General features: G+C 43.4%; 1 protein-coding gene across 1 annotated transcript in view; it reads right to left on the bottom strand.

Annotated features, from left to right (window-relative positions):
* The window catches only part of LOC139175865 (sacsin-like), a 37,991-nt gene extending 19,671 nt beyond the window's left edge, over window positions 1-18,320 (bottom strand). The window contains exons 1-5 of the mRNA XM_070767211.1: window positions 18,236-18,320; window positions 15,221-15,251; window positions 10,855-10,942; window positions 9,189-9,300; window positions 3,133-3,279 (exon numbers count right to left, since the gene is read on the bottom strand). Coding sequence (XP_070623312.1) covers window positions 3,133-3,279; window positions 9,189-9,300; window positions 10,855-10,942; window positions 15,221-15,243 — 370 coding nt within the window. The 5' untranslated portion in view covers window positions 15,244-15,251; window positions 18,236-18,320. The remainder of the gene's footprint in view (window positions 1-3,132; window positions 3,280-9,188; window positions 9,301-10,854; window positions 10,943-15,220; window positions 15,252-18,235) is intronic.
* Window positions 18,321-19,591: the final 1,271 nt, after the last annotated feature.

Genomic DNA, 19,591 nt, shown 5'->3' with positions numbered 1-19,591 from the left:
TCTTCCGCTGCCAGCCAGGCCTTGCTGGCGGCAGCGGAACAATCGCCTTCCTCCCGCCCGCAGCCGACTCTCCCAGGCAAAAAGTTGCCGGCATTCTGGGATGATGGGGCCGGACTTCCCAGGCGGAAGGCGTGCCCCTCTCCCCGGCATCTTTTTGCCTGGGAGAGAAGATGAAATGCCGCTCGTAGCAGCTGCTAGGAGCGGCATTTCACTTTCTCTCCCAGGCAAAAAGTTGCCGGCATTCTGGGATGATGGGGCCGGACTTCCCAGGCGGAAGGCGTGCCCCTCTCCCCGGCATCTTTTTGCCTGGGAGAGAAGATGAAATGCCGCTCGTAGCAGCTGCTAGGAGCGGCATTTCACTTTCTCTCCCAGGCAAAAAGTTGCCGGCATTCTGGGATGATGGGGCCGGACTTCCCAGGCGGAAGGCGTGCCCCTCTCCCCGGCATCTTTTTGCCTGGGAGAGAAGATGAAATGCCGCTTGTAGCAGCTGCTAGGAGCGGCATTTCACTTTCTCTCCCAGGCAAAAAGTTGCCGGCATTCTGGGATGATGGGGCCGGACTTCCCAGGCGGAAGGCGTGCCCCTCTCCCCGGCATCTTTTTGCCTGGGAGAGAAGATGAAATGCCGCTCGTAGCAGCTGCTAGGAGCGGCATTTCACTTTCTCTCCCAGGCAAAAAGTTGCCGGCATTCTGGGATGATGGGGCCGGACATCCCAGGCGGAAGGCGTGCCCCTCTCCCCGGCATCTTTTTGCCTGGGAGAGAAGATGAAATGCCGCTTGTAGCAGCTGCTAGGAGCGGCATTTCACTTTCTCTCCCAGGCAAAAAGTTGCCGGCATTCTGGGATGATGGGGCCGGACTTCCCAGGCGGAAGGCGTGCCCCTCTCCCCGGCATCTTTTTGCCTGGGAGAGAAGATGAAATGCTGCTCGTAGCAGCTGCTAGGAGCGGCATTTCACTTTCTCTCCCAGGCAAAAAGTTGCCGGCATTCTGGGATGATGGGGCCGGACTTCCCAGGCAGAAGGCGTGCCCCTCTCCCCGGCATCTTTTTGCCTGGGAGAGAAGATGAAATGCCGCTCGTAGCAGCTGCTAGGAGCGGCATTTCACTTTCTCTCCCAGGCAAAAAGTTGCCGGCATTCTGGGGTGATGGGGCCGGACTTCCCAGGCGGAAGGCGTGCCCCTCTCCCCGGCATCTTTTTGCCTGGGAGAGAAGATGAAATGCCGCTCGTAGCAGCTGCTAGGAGCGGCATTTCACTTTCTCTCCCAGGCAAAAAGTTGCCGGCATTCTGGGATGATGGGGCCGGACTTCCCAGGCGGAAGGCGTGCCCCTCTCTCCGGCATCTTTTTGCCTGGGAGAGAAGATGAAATGCCGCTCGTAGCAGCTGCTAGGAGCGGCATTTCACTTTCTCTCCCAGGCAAAAAGTTGCCGGCATTCTGGGATGATGGGGCCGGACTTCCCAGGCGGAAGGCGTGCCCCTCTCCCCAGCATCTTTTTGCCTGGGAGAGAAGGTGAAATGCCGCTCATAGCAGTTGCTACGAGCGGCATTTCACTTTCTCTCCCAGGCAAAAAGTTGCCGGCATTCTGGGATGATGGGGCCGGACTTCCCAGGCGGAAGGCGTGCCCCTCTTTCCGGCATCTTTTTGCCTGGGAGGGAAGGTGAAATGCCGCTCGTAGCAGCTGCTAGAGCCGCCGGCATTTCACCTTCCCTCCCAGGCAAAAAGAAGCCGCGCTGCTGCTCCAGTCGCCCGGTCCTCTCCTGCCTCCCGCGCCGATGTTCCCCATTGCGTTGGGTGCCGCCAGCCCCGAATCGGACGCAACCTCGCCGCTACCGCTGCCGCCGCGCCCACTGCCGGCCCCATTCTCGCTGGAGGTCTAGCCGGAGCCAGGTCCGCTCGGCCGCGCCTCCTCGCCCTCCGCCCAGCCGCCCAGGATGCTGACCTGCTACCTCACGGCGCGCCCACCGCCGGCCCGATCCTGCGCCTCCTGCTTCCCCCCCCCAGCCAAAAATATAAAGGCGGTCTGCCGCTCCCGCGGAGCAATAGGAAGCTGAAGCCGCCCGCGGTTTCAGCCTCCCTTTGCTCCACGCTGCTCCGCCCTGCCTGTCTTTGTGTTTTTGGCTGGGGAGGGGAGCAGGAGGACCTTCCTGACTCCCTCCCCCCAGCACTTCACCCAGGACAACAGGCAGGGCGAAGCAGCGTGGGGCAAAGGGAGGCTCAAGCCTCCTTTGGTGGTGGCGGCCGGCTTCCCGGTTTCTCAGTTTTGGGCTTTCACGCATTAATTGCTTTTCCATTGATTCCTATGGGAAACAATGTTTCATCTTACGAACTTTTCACCTTACGAACCTCCTCCCGGCACCAATTAAGTTCGTATCTTGAGGTATCACTGTATTAAACTCAGAAAGCAAATGCTCATGATATAAGATGTTGAAAAGACCAAAAGCAAATTAAATTTATTTTAAAAAGAAAATACTTTTGACAAAAAAATCCTTCCTTATCTAAAATACTGGGAATGTGTCTTGCTGGATTTCATTATTTATTTATTTGTTTGTTTGTTTGTTTGATTTATTTATTTTGTCAAAACATGTACAAGATAGTAGGTATGGTATGGACATAAACAAAAGCAAAGTAGGTACAAGTAAATTAGGCAATAGGGCAGTAAGACAGGGACAGTAGGCACAATGGTGCACTTATGCACGCCCCTTGCAGACCTCTTAGGAATGGGGTGAGGTCAGGGGTGGGCTACTGTCCGGACGTGGTGGAACGCAGTGGGGTAGCAAAAATGGAGCTCCACCCCAGAACACCCAATTTGCACTGAAAGATGTTGAAAGAAAATGCAGGCCGTCCTGCATAAGTCATGCCCACAGTGTGGTAGTAAAAAGTTTGGTAGCCCTTCACTGGGCGAGGTCGACTGTAGATAGTCTAAGGTTAAAGTTTTTGGGGTTTGGGGAAGAAACCACAGTGTCAGGTATTGCATTCCAGGTATTTGTACAAACAAGTGCAGAACTCCATTTTCTCAAAACACTTCAGAATTTTGGCAGTGGCGGTCGAAGGAAAAACCATGCACAAGGAATGTTTTCAGAAATGTCTGTCAGTTTTGATATTTGCTCTCTCCTAAATCAAGCCATGCAGAGTTACTCACCGGTAATATGGTAGACAGAATTGAAGCCTAAGCCAAATCTACCAACAGTAGATGGGTCATCCTCTTTGTGACTGATGCCGGGACTTTTGATCCCCTCCCAGTCATCCTCAGTGAAAATGCCATTATTGTAAGCCAGAAGTGCAGGTCCTAAGAGAGGAAAAACACACATTCAAACATATTCCTTTGTTAACGTAAGGGATTATAGGGTCATTAAAGGGGTTTCTTCTTTGTAGCATCCCACCTCCAAATTTTCCCAGCCTACTTTTGCCACTTTCTGGCCCCTCTACACCATGTACTCCTCTTCTTCATTTCTGAATGCTGCAAGTCTGCAGGGAATTCTAATAGGACAGTCAATGTTCCCTCCAACCAATCATAGAACATAAACTGTCAATCAATCAAGATTGCACCCTCCCACACCTGAACTACATCAGCTCCTGGAGTAAGAACCCTCCCTCTTAAGAGCCAAAATGGCACAGTGGTTAGAGTGCAGTACTGCAGGATACATCTGATGGCTGCTTGCAATTTGGCAGTTCGAATCTCACCAGGCTCGAGATTGACTCAGCCCTCCATCCTTCCGAGGTGGGTAAAATGAGGATTGTTGGGGGCAATATGCTGATTCTGTAAACTGCTTAGAGAGGGCTGTAAAGCACAGTGAAATGGTATATAAGTCCAAGTGCTATTGCTACTACTTCACACATGCATGCTTTTAGGCCCTGCGTGGAATGGGTCCAGGCTATCTGAGGAACCCCAGTGGGATCGGCCCACCCAACCACTCCAATTGAAGCAGCACGCAGCAGATCCTGTGGGTTAAGGAATTCCAGCTGATGGGGTCAAGAAGTCTTTCCTGCCATGGCTTGTGCCGGGGAGAACACTATGTCTCCAGGGGGAAATCTATCCCACATTTTTGACTTTCAATAGGGCCTGTAGACCTGGCTCTACCAACTGGCCTTGGGCCCTGATTCTAGAGATGGTTAAAGGATTAAGATAATTCCACCTCCTCCCCATACATATCTTCTTCCCTTTCCTTCCCATCCTGCCAGTTTAAAATTAATTTAAATTAATTAGAGTATTAATATTAACTGTTTTCAAGTTTTATCATTTCTATGATTGCAAGCCACCCAGAGTTGCTTCTAGGAGATATAAGCAGTATAGAAGTTTAAATCCCATCCACCCATCCATAATTCTTCCCGTCTATAAATTCCCACTCATAATTGAGATAATGAAATAATCTAATTCTGTGGTGTAGGAGTATCTTATCAGCCTTTCAGGTAGGACAAATAAAAAACCAACAGGACTGGGATTTTAGAAATAAATAATTGTAGTAAGGTAGACTTCAGTAGACTTATCCAGGTTTATCTCTGTCCCATCTTATAATAATAGGTTATGACCTATAAAGCCCTTCATGGCACCGGACCAGAATATCTCCGGGACCACCTTCTGCCGCACGAATACCAGCGACCGGTTAGGTCCCACAGAGTTGGCCTTCTCCGGGTCCCGTCAACTAAACAATGTCGTTTGGCGGGACCCAGGGGAAGAGCCTTCTCTGTGGCGGCCCCGACCCTTTGGAACCAACTCCCCCCAGATATCAGAGTTGCCCCCACCCTCCTAGCCTTTCGTAAGCTCCCTAAAACCCACCTCTGTCGTATTTAAATGTTTCGATCATGTCCCCCCTTTCCCTTCTGTCCTCCAGACTATACAGATTGAGTTCAGGAAGTCTTTCCTGATAAGTTTTAACCTTAAGACCTTCCACCGTTTTTGGACCCTTTAGTGCCTTTTAATACTTTATTGTATATTAACAGAACCTTGCAACTTTGGAAGTACAGGTTTCTTGCTCTCTCCCACACACAGCCCAATAGAATCTGCACCCATTACACAGGAATGGACTATATCCCCTCTCTTATCTAACCATTCCCTAGGCAACAGCTCTTCTTCCAGGGCTACCAAGGTCATTCTCCTATACATCTGTTCTGCAGCCCTGCTGCTGAAGCTGTGGGCAGCAATTTTGTGGGGCTACCTACTGCAGGTCTGCAATCTTCTGGAAAACAAACAGTAGCTCTTCAGCTCCTGCAGGGACGCCCAGGTAAAGCCAGACAGGAAACAGGACTAGGTGAACTAAACCTACCTTATAGAAAAGGCCACACTAACTGAATCTTGGAAGTCCGAAAGCAATCTTCCCACCTGCCGTTTGTAACTGCTTGATCCATTAAGTCAGGTCCTTTCCTTGGTTTCTTTCTGCAACCCTAAAGCCACTGAGGGCTCCTGCCCCTCATCTGATCGTTTCCTAGGCCTCCTCTCGAGTCTTCGGAGAGGGGTGGGATACAAATCTAATAAACTATAACTATAACTTTTCATTTCTAGCCTTTTCTAGCCGCTCTGAGTCTCCGGAGAGGGGCGGCATCCTTATTATTATTACTAATTACTAATTATTATTATTGTTGTTGTTGTTGTTGTTATTATTATTAATATTACAGTGATCCCCCGCTCGTTGCGAGGGTTCCGTTCCAGAACCCCCCGCAACGAGCGGGTTTTCGCGAAGTAGCGCTGCGGAAGTAAAAACACCATCTGCGCATGTGCAGATGGTGTTTTTAACTTCCGCAGCGCTAGTGAGGAGCCGAAGATTGGGGGCGGCGCGGCTGTTTTAAAACATCGCCGCCGACATGGGGGGCTCGCTAGCACCCCCCCCGAACCCCCAACCCGGGTTTGGGGGGGGTGCTAGCAAGCCCCCCATGTCGGCGGGGACGTTTTAAAACACCCGCGCGGCTTTCCAATGAGTCCCGAAGACAAACGCGGAAGTTTGACGTTTGTCTTCGGGACTCATTGGAAAGCTCCGATCGTTTTAAAACAGGCGCGCCGTTCTCCGCTGACTCCTGGCGAACTTCCCGGGCGAAGGGCGGGCGAGCGGGTGCTGGGGGGGGCTTCGCCCTCCCGCCAGCAAGAGGGGGAAGACCCAGGGAAGCCGCCCAGCAGCTGATCTGCCGGGCGCCATCTACGCATGCGTGCCCATAGAAAAAAAGGGCACGCATGCGCAGATGGTGTTTTGACTTCCGGGTTCAAAAATCGCAAATAAGATTCACTCAAGAAAAGGCAAAGAAGGAGAAAATGGAAGTAGAAAGGTGAAGGGGGAAGAGAAGGAGTGGAAGGAAGTAGGAAGGGGGAAGAGAAGGGGCAAGAAAGTAGAGGGAAGAAAGGGAGAAAGAGGGAGGGGAGTGTAAAGAAAAGAAGAATAACAGATTGGTGAGTAGAAATAATAGGTGCACTGATTTAAGACACTGATTTAAGAATGATTGATAAAAAAGTAAAATTGTGTACATTGACATATTCTAAGACAGTGTTTCCCAACCTTGGCAACTTGGCAATTCACTGGCTGGGGAATTCTGGGAGTTGAAGTCCAGATATCTTCAAGTTGCCAAAGTTGGGAAACACTGTTCTAAGGTATGTGCATTGATGCGTATGAAAACTGCGGAGAAAGAATAAAACATTTTTATATTAACAAAAACACTTTGCATGAGCTTTGTTTTCTACCAGCTTCTGCACTGGGCAAATGCTCTTTCCTTGCTGCCACGTGGCTGTGTCCTAAAAGGTTTACTGGCAAAGCTACTTAGGAAGCCAGCCTTGAAAGGAAAGAGTGGAGAAAGAGTTCCCACTAATGGGGAAAAGAAACCTGAGCCCCAAACTCCCTTGAGAGGTTCTGATGCAAACCACAAAACTAATGATTTAGTTCTGTGATTTAGGATTCGCCTAGCGCACCAATTGCGACCCTACTTGGATCAGGAGGCTCTTCTCACAGCCACTCATGCCCTTGTCCCTTCACGGCTCGATTATTGCAACACAATATATGGAGCTACCCCTGAAGAGTGTCCGGAGACTAGTTGGTCCAGAATGCAGTGACACAAGCTGTTTGTGGGGGCACCTAGTTACCCCCACATTACATCAATCTCCGTGGACTGCACTGGCTCCCAATCCATCTCTGAACGCAATTCAAGGAGTTGGTCATTACCTTTAAAGCCCTACATGGCTTAGGGTCAGACTATCTTTGAGATTGCCTTCTACCACATAGCTCCCAGTGACCGGTAAGGGTCCACAGTGTTGGTCTTCTCCGATACTAAATGGTGTCAGCTGGTAAGTCCATGGGGGAGGGCCTTTTCTGTGGTGGCTCCGACCCTCTGGAATCAGCTACCTCCTGAGATCTGGACAGCCCCAGCCCTACTGGCCTTCTGGAAAGCGGTAAAGACCTGGCTTTTCCAGCAGGCTTGGAGCCGTTGATTTGATGATGATAACCATCAAGATTTGGCCATCAATGGTATGCCTGGGTTTCATTGTTTTACTTTAATTGTTTTTATAGGTTTCTGGTATTTTTGTATGTTTATTTTTGGTTGTGAACTGTCCAGAGTCCCTAGGGAGTGGGCAGCATAAAAATCGAATGAATGAATGAATGAATGAATGAATGAATGAATGAATGAATGAATGAATGAATGAATGAATGAATGAATGAAGTTTCGGCGTTTGGGGTGAAAAGAAACTTGCTTATTTGCCAAAACCAACATGGAAACATCTTGATTGCCATCAAGGTCACAGGTAGAGGTGCCGAAAGCAAAATAATTGCCTATCAGTCAGCTAAAAAAACAGCCATTGGTAACCAAACATTGTGATCTCAGTGTTACAAACTAAATGTGTGGTTTGGTCTTAAGAGCTGAGGTGGCATATTAGTTAAAGTGTAGCACTGCAGGCTGTTTCTGCTGACTGCCAGTTGCTCAGTTTGGCTGTTTGAATGTCACCAGGTTCAAGATCGACTCAGCCTTCCATCCTTTCAACGTGGGTAAATTGTTTGGGGCAATATGCTGACTCTGTAAACCACTCAGAGAAGGCTGTAAAGCACCATGACACTGTATATAAGTCTAAGTACTATTGCTCTAAGCATCACCCATGTTATTTGGATATAGATTATACAGAACTTCAGTACAGATGGAGAGAGGGAGTGAAAGAGGGCGGGAGTGGGGGGAGGATAGAGAGAGGGGGGAATCATCTGTCCATGAGGAGCCTGCTGGAAATAATCCCCCCAAACTAGTTTATTTTCAACATTCCCTTTTAAGAACTCATACAGATAGCCCTTGGATTACAGCTTAAAATAGAGCAAGGTAGAATAGTAATAATTAATAATAATTTATTAGATTTGTATGCCACCCCTCTCCGAAGACTTGGAGCGGATAGGGTAGCATAGCGTAGCACAGAAAAGAACAGCACAAAACAGAATAGAATAACAGCGTTGGAAGGGCCCCCCTGTTTAGGCAGGAACCCAACACTACTTCAGAGAAATGGTTATCCAACGTCTGCTTTAAAACTTCCAGTGCTGAGGCATTCACAACTTCTGGAGGCAAGCTGTTCCACTGATTAACTGTTCTAACTGTCAGAAAATTTCTCCTTAGCTCTAAGTTACTTCTCTCCTTGTTTAGTTTCCACCCATTGCTTCTTGTTCTACTCCCAGGTGCTTGACTCCCTCTTCTTTCTGGCAACCCCTGAGATACTGGAACACTGTTATGTCACCCCTGATCCTTCCTTTCATTAAACTAGCCATGCCCAGTTCTTGCAACCGTTCTTCACATATTTTAGCCTCCAATACCCTAATCAGCTTTGTCGCTCTTCTCTGCATTCTTTCTAGAGTCACAACATTCTTTTTACATCATGATAACCAAAACTGAATGCAGTATTCCAAGTGTGGCCTTCCCAAGGCCTTATAAAGTAGTATTATAAAACTTCACATTATCTTAATTCTATCCCTGATAATGCAGCTTAGAACTGTGTTGGCTTTTTTGGCAGCTGCTGCAGTTCAAAATTTGTGGCTCGAGTCCTCGTAAATTGAGGACTTCATGTACAATCTCCTTGTGCAATAATACATACAATTTCCCTTCTATCAGTTAAATATGGATCACAGGTCTTTGTGGCAGGAAGTTTGCATCTCAAGCCACATAATATAGATCTCCCCCATCAGGACCCGCCCACCCACCTCCAGTTGACAGCTGGAATTATTTCTGGGTTAAGGTTAATGTTCTGATCAATACCTTGGGTGTTGGCCAATCCATCGGAGAAAAGGCTTTGTGTTCCAAAACTCCGTTCATCATAGAGTAAAATCACTTCTTCAGCAATTGCATCATCTGCATTCTGGATCAATTCCTTTGAGAAGAAGCAGAAAACTGATTCAGGTAGCCGGTAAATATTAAGCTGTGCCTTTACAAATACACCATCCTTTAAAGTTCATCTGAGATGAAATGCTACTTATCCCTGCCTGACTCTCTCCCAAAAGACGTGGAATTTGCTGGGACTTTGTTTGTTGGATTGTTTGATTGATTCTACTTTTATGCCACCCAATTTTTAGTCTTCATCTCATCTCCTTCAGTTTTCATCCACAAAAATTCCTCACTGTGATAAACATAAGAGACTAAAAGTGCAGTTGAAATGTAAGTGCATTTATTCGTGTACAGATAGCCCTTGTTTACTGAACAAGGGACCACCAGCTTTGCCGCTAAGTGAAGTGATCCCTAGTGGGAAATCATGTGACTATATTATACTTTCCCTTTTCTCACTTCCCTGGTCTTTGGAATGCTCGCCCGGTCCTGGGATGAGTAGCATCAAGAGAAGTAGCATTTATATTTAGATTCATTGGATAGGAAGGGATTACAAGAGAGTAAGCAAGCACACAATAGTGAATATACACTCAAAGCAATATAATGGTACTCAGGGCTACACAAACAGCTTCCTATACTCTTCATGTGTCTGCTTTACTCTCTTGCAACCCTTTTCTCTCCAATCCTCAGGGAGGAGAAAGAAAACCAGATAAGACACAGCACAATGCATGCCGACTATAATGGTGATCATGTAAATGAAACTGCTGCAAGATTGTAAAAGTAGGCACTGGTTGTAAAGTTATTTTTCAGCACTTCTAAAAAACGAGGCAGTCAGTAGGAGGGGGTCTACCAGTATATTATTATATGACTAAATGAAATAATTATATGAAAATATACCTAACCCAAATGGCTTCCATCCCAAAACATCAGACTTTCCTAACCTATTGACCTACATAGGGTGGGAATTGCAGCTGTCAACATATCCCTTAGCCTAACAGTTCTAAATTCCCATTATAAACTGAATGTATAATTACGCCTCTCTTTCACATGTACTTTAATTCTAGTCATTCCTTCAATAGTTTCCAATTATATAAGGCAAGTTGAAATAATACATAGATTAACAGATAATTATACTTACTTAGCATTAAGTCCCAAATTACCCAGAGAAGCTGACCATAGCTTGAATTATCTAGAAGGCTTACCATAGCCTGAATTTTTCAGCAATATTGTTAAACAATTATACATAAAAGGACAAATTTCCTTACTTTTCTTTCACGTGGAAAACAATAATGCTCTTTAGATATTGCTGGCAAATACATTGTGGAATATTCTAAAATTAGAAATCATGTTCTTTTGCATCATAATGCAACATTGCACTCATTTTTATATGCATATTAATCAAATTAAACCAATTAACCAAAACATACCAAAAATAGTTTCCAGATAAATTGGATTCCACGTATGAGAGAAGCAGTTATATAAATGTGATGGAATGAATGAATCAATGAATCAATGAATGGACAAAGTAGTTGCAATCTACTCCTCTACCAGTATTTCCAAAGACAAAAAAAAATCCAGTGCTTAACAACTCTCACAAACCCACCTTTAATATCTGCCCTCCATCTGGGTATTTGCGAAGGATACCCTGTAAATACTTGAGGATAGGTGGCGGTTTCTGCCGAAAGCCCTTCCTGAAAGAGAGACAAATTTCAGATACAATGTTTGTAAGGTCCATTACGCATGGATCTTCTAATAGGCAACTTCTAGCAATGCCTGTTCAAATACATTGTGTAGCTACTCCATCTATCTAAAGCCAGCATAGGCGTTTGTGGCCCTGCAGAAACGATAGGAACAATAATTCTTTTATTGCTGTTGATTCTGTCTGGAAATGCTGGCAACTGCAGTTTAATAGCATCTTGAGAATGCCAAGTTTTCAATCACTTTTTTCCCATAAAGGATTGGGGAGAAAGGGGAGTGATCCTGCCTTTAATAAAGGCAGAAGTATGAGAAGATAGAAACAATACATGTAGTTCTTAACTTATAGCCATTATTTTATTTTATTTTTATTTTATTCTATTTTGTTTTGTTGGATTTCTATATCGCCCTTCTTCACAAAATCAGGGCAGCTTACAAAAATAAGAATAAAATACAATACAAAATATAACAGAAGAAACCCAACCTAGAACCAATGTTTAAAACCCCAAGATATTAAAAACACAAAAACAAATCCAAGCATTCACAACCATTCTAACTACAATCAGTCATATTCTCAACCAGACCAAGGCCTGCTGACAAAGGTGAGTTTTTAAAGCCTTTCGAAAGGCCAGGAGGGTGGGGATGGTGCGGATCTCTGGAGGGAGTTTGTTCCAGAGGGCTGGGGCAGCCACAGAGAAGGCCCTTCCTCTAGGCCCCGCAGTTGGCATTGCTTAGCTGACAGGACCTGGAGAAGGCCAAAACTGTGGGACCCAACCAGCTGCTGGGATACATGAGGCAGAAGAAGGTCCCGTAAGTAACCTGGGTCCTACGCCATGTAAGGCTTTATAGGTAATGACCAACTCTTTAAATTAGAGGTGGCCCATCTCAATCTCAGACCCTTATTTCCAACCTTAGAATCACCTTGTGAGGATTTAGCAATCATTCCAAGTTACAGTGGCAATGTAAGAAATTAATTCCGACCCATCCTTGCACTCACAAACGGTGCAGTGTCATATTTTTAAAAATTCAGGTGCTTGCAACAAACATGGTTTTACAAAGGTTGCAGCTTTCCCAGTGTCATGGGATTGCTACTTGCAACTTTCCTAGCCAGTTTCCGACAAGAGGTGAGTTCTTCAAGGTTCTTCGGACCAGATGGCCCCAACCAGTAGCAACCCGCTGGGTGATGTTAGGATGGCCTCATGGATCCGGTTTGTCAGTACCGGTCTGTGGCGCCATCATCTTTGTTAAAAAAAGATCTGATTTTTTTTTTATAGTTTGGAAGTTTTTCCTTCTGCTGCTGCTTTATACAGTGGTTTATACAGTGGTACCTCTCCCTAAGAAAGCCTCTACTTAGGAACTTTTCTAGATAAGAACCGGGTGTTCTTTTTGCCTCTTCTTAAGAACCATTTTCTACTTAAGAACATGACCCCGGAAAAATTTCCAGGAAATTTGAGAGCAGCACGAAGGCCCGGCCAGTTTCCTATCATTCCCCCTGGGCTTCTCTCTCTGGCGCAGTGTATGGGAGGCAGCTTCACGCAATGTATGGGAGGTGTGTGCTCCTCCTTGCCACCTCAGGGTCCCTCTTTTTTTTTTTAAGCCTTAAAGTTTTGGATTTTTTTTTATTCCCCTCACCTCCCCTTCTTCCTTTGGCAACGACTGTCCTCCTCTTCTTCCTCCTCCTCCTCCCACCCAAATTCCGAGCTTTTATTTCTTTCCTAATGGGTTTGCACGCATTATTTGCTTTTACATTGATTCCTATGGGAAAAATTGCTTCTATTTACAAACTTTTCTACTTAAGAACCTGGTTACGGAATGAGTTAAGTTCTTAAGTAGAGGTACCACTGTACTTGCCTTTATTCCTTCACCGGAAGCACAGCAGATCAACTCCTGCCTATGTTTCGGGCTGATTATAGCTACTGAGCATGTGCGGAAGCAGGGGACACACTTGTACGAGCGTAGCATATGCAAGGCACAAAATGTCACAATGCAAACCAGTGGCGAAGATAAGTGTAACCCACCCCAAAAAGGCATTGAGGAAGGCAGATTTGCTTAATGAAGACATGATCACTTCACAATTGCAATGTTTGCTTAACAACCATGGGGGGGGGGGTCATAAAATTGGGTATGGTTTATTCCACCACTGTCTTGTGCAATCATAAAAATTCTGGTCCCCAATTATACCCATTAAGATGAAAACTACCTGTACAAATGCAACACCCCATAAAATTATACGAGCAAGAAAGATAATTCATGATTAAAACCAGACAAGGAATAACCATAGATTTAAATTGTGAATTATCAACCTCCTCAATAAACAGTTTGCTTCACTGGATGGCAGGCAGGGTTTATCAGGAATATTTAGTAGTCAGCTCTGGTTTATGTAGTTGCATTCATGCAACACATTAAGCCATTAACAAATCATATTCTGGCTACATTTAGGCCATCACCATTTCTCTAAGGCTATTCTAACAAGGGGATTCCAAGTTTAGAACTAAGGGTCTGAGAGTGAAATAGGCCATCTCTAAATTTGATAAATTGCTAAAATAGAGTTATGATCAGTGGACAACTCAGTTTGATCCCACACAAGCCTTGGGCATGACCTCCAACAGCCTTCCAAAATATTGCCAAATTATAATATTTAATTGGATGGAAGAAGGTAATATTAGCTACTATACATGAACATGCTCTAAAAATATTATAGGAGCAGTTAACCTCTGCTTTGTCAACCTCTTGAATATTATAGGAGCAATTAACCTCTTTTCTCTTCTTTAAAACAGCCAGAACAAAAAAGTTGTTTCAAATATTTCAAGTTGTCAAACATACACAACACATCTTCCTTCTCCTACTTTTCCCACAACAACCCTGTGAGGTGGGTTCGTCTGAGAGAGAAACTGACCCAGTTATCCAGCTGGCATTCATGGCTAAGGCAGGACTTGAACTCAGTCTCTTGCTTTCTAGGCTGGTGTTTTAACCACTAGATCTGAAGTACCCCTCTTCAATTCACTAGGGAGAATGATATGAACTCTGTTCAAGGCCTGATCTAAAATTGCGGTTGGTGAAAAAAGCAGGCTAGAAACATTAAATATACTGCTCAAAAAAAATAAAGGGAACTCTCAAATAACACATCCTAGACCTGAATGAATTTCATTGAATACTTTGTTTTGTGCAAAGTTGAATGTGCACAACAGCATGTGAAATTGACTGTCAATCAGTCTTGCTTCCTAAATGGACAGTTTGATTTCACAGAAGTTTGATTTACTTGGAGTTATACTGTGTTAAGTGTTCCCTTTTTTTTTTTGAGCAGTGTATATATCCATATATATAAACCAGTTATTTAGAATTAAATTTATGTTAGTTCTGTTTCTACCTGGCCACTGCCCCCTCCCTCCAAAAACTCTGGGCATTTTAGGATCCTAACAGAACATAGAAAAAAAGAAACAGAAAGATATATAAGAAAGTTTGGGCCACCCTAAAAGAATATTGTAGCAATGAGAGAGGATCTGGGGAGAAGTACATAATCTTTCCATAATCCTTCTGCCTCCTCTCTCTCTCTCCTTTCAGACACCTAAACACACACACACAGACATGACACAAACATATACTTCAGGGGTGAAATGCTACCAGTTTGGCCCAGTTTGCTGGAACCGGTAGTAAAAAAAATGCTTTTAAAAAGTAGAAAAAAGTTCATCCAAAGATTGCATGACACTGCTGGTTGTCACATCTGATGAAACTTTTTTTTTTAAACCTTTTTGAAATAGAATAGAATTTTTATTGGCCAAGTGTGATTGGACACACAAGGAATTTGTCTTGGTGCATATGCTCTCAGTATACATAAAATAAGCATTTTTTAAAAACCTTCCTATTTGTTGGAACTGACTTTGTGAGTTTCCTGCTTGTTGCAGGGGCTATTTTGTGTGAAGTGCAGCTGCTTCTAGATTGTGTGTGAGTCAGTTGTGTAGCTTTTGTGTTATTTTTGTGCAAAGTGTGATAATTGGTTTTTGAGCTTGGTGTAATTCTGTGAGGTTCCTGCTTGTTGCAAAATGCAACCAATTCAAAAGAAGCTTTTTCTATGAAATCAGCTGTTCTTGCATTGTGTGCATCAGTTGTGTGGCTTTTGTGTATGAGAGTTGGTTTTTGAGCTCACCCGGTCACATGATCATGACCCCAAGCCATGCCCATCTAGTCTCATGACCACCAAGCCACACCTCACCAAGCCACACCCACAGAAATGGTAGGGAATTTTTTTAGATTTCACCACTGATATTCTTCCTTACTTTTTTCTCTGCTTTTGAGACATCTTCAAACCTGCAGGAACAAAAAGATGAAAATATACAAAATGAAATACAAGCATAACATAATCATACCTATTAATTTGAACTGAGTGCAAATAAATTCATAGGGGGGCAATTTGATTTTTAATGTGGCCTTCCTTCCTTTCCCTCCTTCCTTCCTCTCCATTTCTCTCTTTTCCCTCCCTCTCTTTCCCTTTTCTTTCTTTCTCTCTTTTCCCTCTTTCTCATTCTCCCCCCCCCATTTCTATGTACCTCTCCCTCTCCCCCCACTTCTCTCTCTCATTTGTTTCTCCTCCCTTTTTGCTCTCATTTCCTCTTACTTTCATTTCTGTTTCTCTCTTTCTTCTCCCTCTCATTTGTTTCCCTCTTCTCCCTCTCTCTCCCCCCTCTCTCAATCTCTCATTTCTGTCTCCCTTCTCTCTCATTTGCCTCTATTTCCTGTTTTTCTTTCTTCTTCTTTGGGTGTTTTTTACCATGATTTAACACTGCTGTTCTGTTCAAAAACACATCCTAAAGTTCTGTGCCCGGGTCTATTTGACCCGGACCGCAAATTTTTCATTTTAGGTACAGTACTTATATTTGGTCTTTTTGAAAGCTTTTTTCACTTGGAAACAAGTTTGAACATTTCTACACACAATGAAATGAAAATTGAACTGAAAAAATTCATGCTTATTGGTTTATTTTGCTCATAAATGGGCCCCCATGCTTATACTCAAATAGGCTTATACTCAAGTAGGCTTATATTCTAGTATAAGACCATATGATCTTATATGTGAAAATAAACCAAAGTTTTTCCATTCATTTATATTTTTCTTATGATCAGGAATGTTCCATTTTGCATATCAAACCTTTTGGGGGGAAATCCCTTGGAAATTTGTAGCCTAAAAAAAAATATAAACTGACACAAAATGCTCAAAAATGGGGGGCTTTTTGATCAAAATAAACCAATAAGCATCATTATTTTCCGTTCAATTGTCATATCATTTTGTTCAGAAATGTTCAAACTAGTTTCCCAGTGGAAAAAAGTTTTCAAAAAGACCAAATTTAAGTACCGAAAAGAATTTTTTTGTCTCAGGTCAAATAGACCTGGGAACAGTACAAGTGTAGGTAAAATTTTGCCCAGAAAAAAGTTAGCCCCCACCCCTCAAAAAAATATTTTTATGATGGTCAGCAATGTTAAATTTAGTAAATCAATGCCTAAGATATTAAAAATATTTCTGATCTGGAGCCTTAAAAAATTTAAAGTGAAAATGGTTGCAAGCATTTTTTTGGGGGGGTGAGGCCTTATTTCTGATTTTAAAAACCCAATAAGCATAATTTTTTTCAGTTCATTTATATTTTTCTTATGTTCAGAAATGTTCAAACTACCAATCCCACACCAACTTTAGTAAAATTGAATGCATTTTGCAGGCTAAGCAATCTATAAATTGAAAAAAAAGTTCACAAAAAAGGGAAACTGCCTTTTATGATTAAAAAAACCCAATAAGCATTTTTTTTCGTTCAATTGTCATATCATTTTGTTCAGAAATGTTCAAACTAGTTTCCCAGTGGAAAAAGGTTTTCAAAAAGACCAAATTTAAGTACCGAAAAGAATTTTTTTGTCTCAGGTCAAATAGACCCGGGAACAGTACAAGTGTAGGTAAAATTTTGCCCAGAAAAAAGTTAGCCCCCACCCCTCAAAAAAATATTTTTATGATGGTCAGCAATGTTAAATTTAGTAAATCAATGCCTAAGATATTAAAAATATTTCTGATTTGGAGCCTTAAAAATTTTAAAGTGAAAATGGTTGCAAGCATTTTTTTTGGGGGGGGTGAGGCCTTATTTCTGATTTTAAAAACCCAATAAGCATAATTTTTTTCAGTTCATTTATATTTTTCTTATGTTCAGAAATGTTCAAACTACCAATCCCACACCAACTTTAGTAAAATTGAATGCATTTTGCAGGCTAAGCAATCTATAAATTGAAAAAAAAGTTCACAAAAAAGGGAAACTGCCTTTTATGATTAAAAAAACCCAATAAGCATTTTTTTTTCAGATCAATTTTCATATCATTGTGTGCAGAAATGTTCGGACTACTTTCCAAGTGAAAAAAGTTTTCAAATTGACCAAACATAAGCACTTCAAATGAAGAATTTTCCGCTGGGTCAGGGTGACCTGGGAACAGAACTTTAAGCCTATTTTTTTTCAGCAAGAAAGAAGCCCCCACCCACCCAAAAAAATTCTCATAGAGAGAACCCCTGAAATGATGCAAACTCGTGAAATTTCAAGTTTCAGATATGCAGGGAAAATTTTTACAGGGTCTCAAACTTTGATTTCGACCGGAACCGTGTCACTTCCCTTTTTTGTTTCTCTATTTTTCCTCATTCTCTGCCTCCATCATTTTCTCATCTCTCTTTTTCTCCCTCTTTTGCCCTCATTTCTCTCTCACTCTCTCCCTTTCATTTCTGTTTTTCTCTTCCCTCTCCCTCTTTTTCCTTCTCTCTCTCATTTGTTTATTCTTCCTCTCCTCCAACATTTTCTCATTTTTCTCTTTCTCCTTTTCTCTCTCACATTCCCCCCCTCTCACTTTCCCCCTCTTTACCTCGCGCTGCTGTTGGCTGCGCAGGTAAATAGGTGACTGGAGGAGGGGGTTTCTCTCCCCCCTCCCATGTAGGTTGTCGATTGCAGCTGTCGGGCGGGGATGAAGGGCGCCTGGCTCCGCCGAGGGAACAGTGGTAGCAAGGCTATTTATTGTAGAGGTTTTTCTTTTCTAATTGCCTTTTTTAAAAATAGTGCTCACCTTCTAGAAATTAAAATAATCTGTGCCAAGTTTATGGCCGAAGCAAATCGGTGCTCCAAAGTCCAAACTATTCCGGCCTCACGATTGGACTAATTGAGTTTAGGGGAAACGTGGTTAGATAAACTGGCTCGGATCCTGCCCTCCTTTCTTGAACCGTTCTACCCCCTCTTCTCTTTACCTCTCCCCCCAAAACCTGGCACGCTGCTCCCCGTTATTACCTGCCTACCGCTCCCAATTTTCAGGCTGTTCGGTAATTCAGGGATGCTCCGTCGCTTCTGAACACGAAAGGATCCAACCGGCTCTTTCTCCACCCAATCAGCAGCAGAGTGAAGGCAGCGGAAACGTGTGCACGCCCTTTAATAGGATCCAGCCTTTCTTCACAGAGAAATGGAAAGCGAAAGTAATTATGGCGGTGGAGGAGAATGGAAACAGAAATAAATAGTGAAATCCGGGGGAGAAGGTATTGTGGGGCAAAGTACGGAGAACTGCTTGAGCACATTACATAGGGCTACTTTATTCAGGGTATATGTAATTGCCATCCCCAAAGTGCGATCCTATTCAGGAGGACACTTTTTGCTTGCAAAACACCATCCCTGCAGAAACGTCCTAAAATAAGGAGTGTTCAAGTTTATCTTGACCTGACCCAAAAGCCACATCTGGCTATTGATGAAACATCTGGATTAGTGGGCATTAGGTTGAGAAAATATGAATCGCATTCACATAACATGCTAGAGTAAAACTATTTATTTTATTTATTTATTTTGTCCAATACACAATGAGGGTTTTAGTGGGTATACAGTATATCAATATACACATAGTAAAATACATGATGAAGGTTATGGAGGAGATACTCATAGTAAAATATATCTAAGAAATAATAGAAAAGAAGATATAGGAATAGAATATATCAATGAAAGAATAGAAGAAGAGATATAGGAGATATAGGAGAGCAATAGGACAGGGGACGGAAGGCACTCTAGTGCACTTGTACTCACCCCTTACTGACCTCTTAGGAATCTGGATAGGTCAACCGTAGATAATCTAAGGGTAAAGTGTTGGGGGTTTGGGGATGACACTATGGAGTCCGGTAATGAGTTCCACGCTTCGACAACTCGGTTACTGAAGTCATATTTTTTACAGTCAAGTTTGGAGCGGTTAATATTAAGTTTAAATCTGTTGTGTGCTCTTGTGTTGTTGTGGTTGAAGCTGAAGTAGTCGCCGACAGGCAGGACGTTGCAGCATATGATCTTGTGGGCAATACTTAGATCTTGTTTAAGGCGTCTTAGTTCTAAACTTTCTAGGCCCAGGATTGAAAGTCTAGTCTCATAGGGTATGCTATTTCGAGTGGAGGAGTAAAGGGCTCTTCTGGTTAAGTATCTTTGGAATCTAGTAGAAAAGACGGGAAATCGCATTGCAGCAAGATGGGCAGAAAACAAATTTAATAAAGAAAAAAGAAAATAATTCATTCTGAAAGGCAATTCGGGTCCCATTTGGCAGAGGGCTGGCTCAGCCTTTCATACTTGTCCTGTTGGAGGCAATATGCTGACAATACTATTATTTTTATAATATAAAAT

The sequence above is a fragment of the Erythrolamprus reginae genome, chromosome Z (assembly GCF_031021105.1).
Source record: "Erythrolamprus reginae isolate rEryReg1 chromosome Z, rEryReg1.hap1, whole genome shotgun sequence".
Lineage (NCBI taxonomy): Eukaryota > Metazoa > Chordata > Lepidosauria > Squamata > Dipsadidae > Erythrolamprus > Erythrolamprus reginae.
This window is presented reverse-complemented; position numbering and strand designations above follow the sequence as displayed.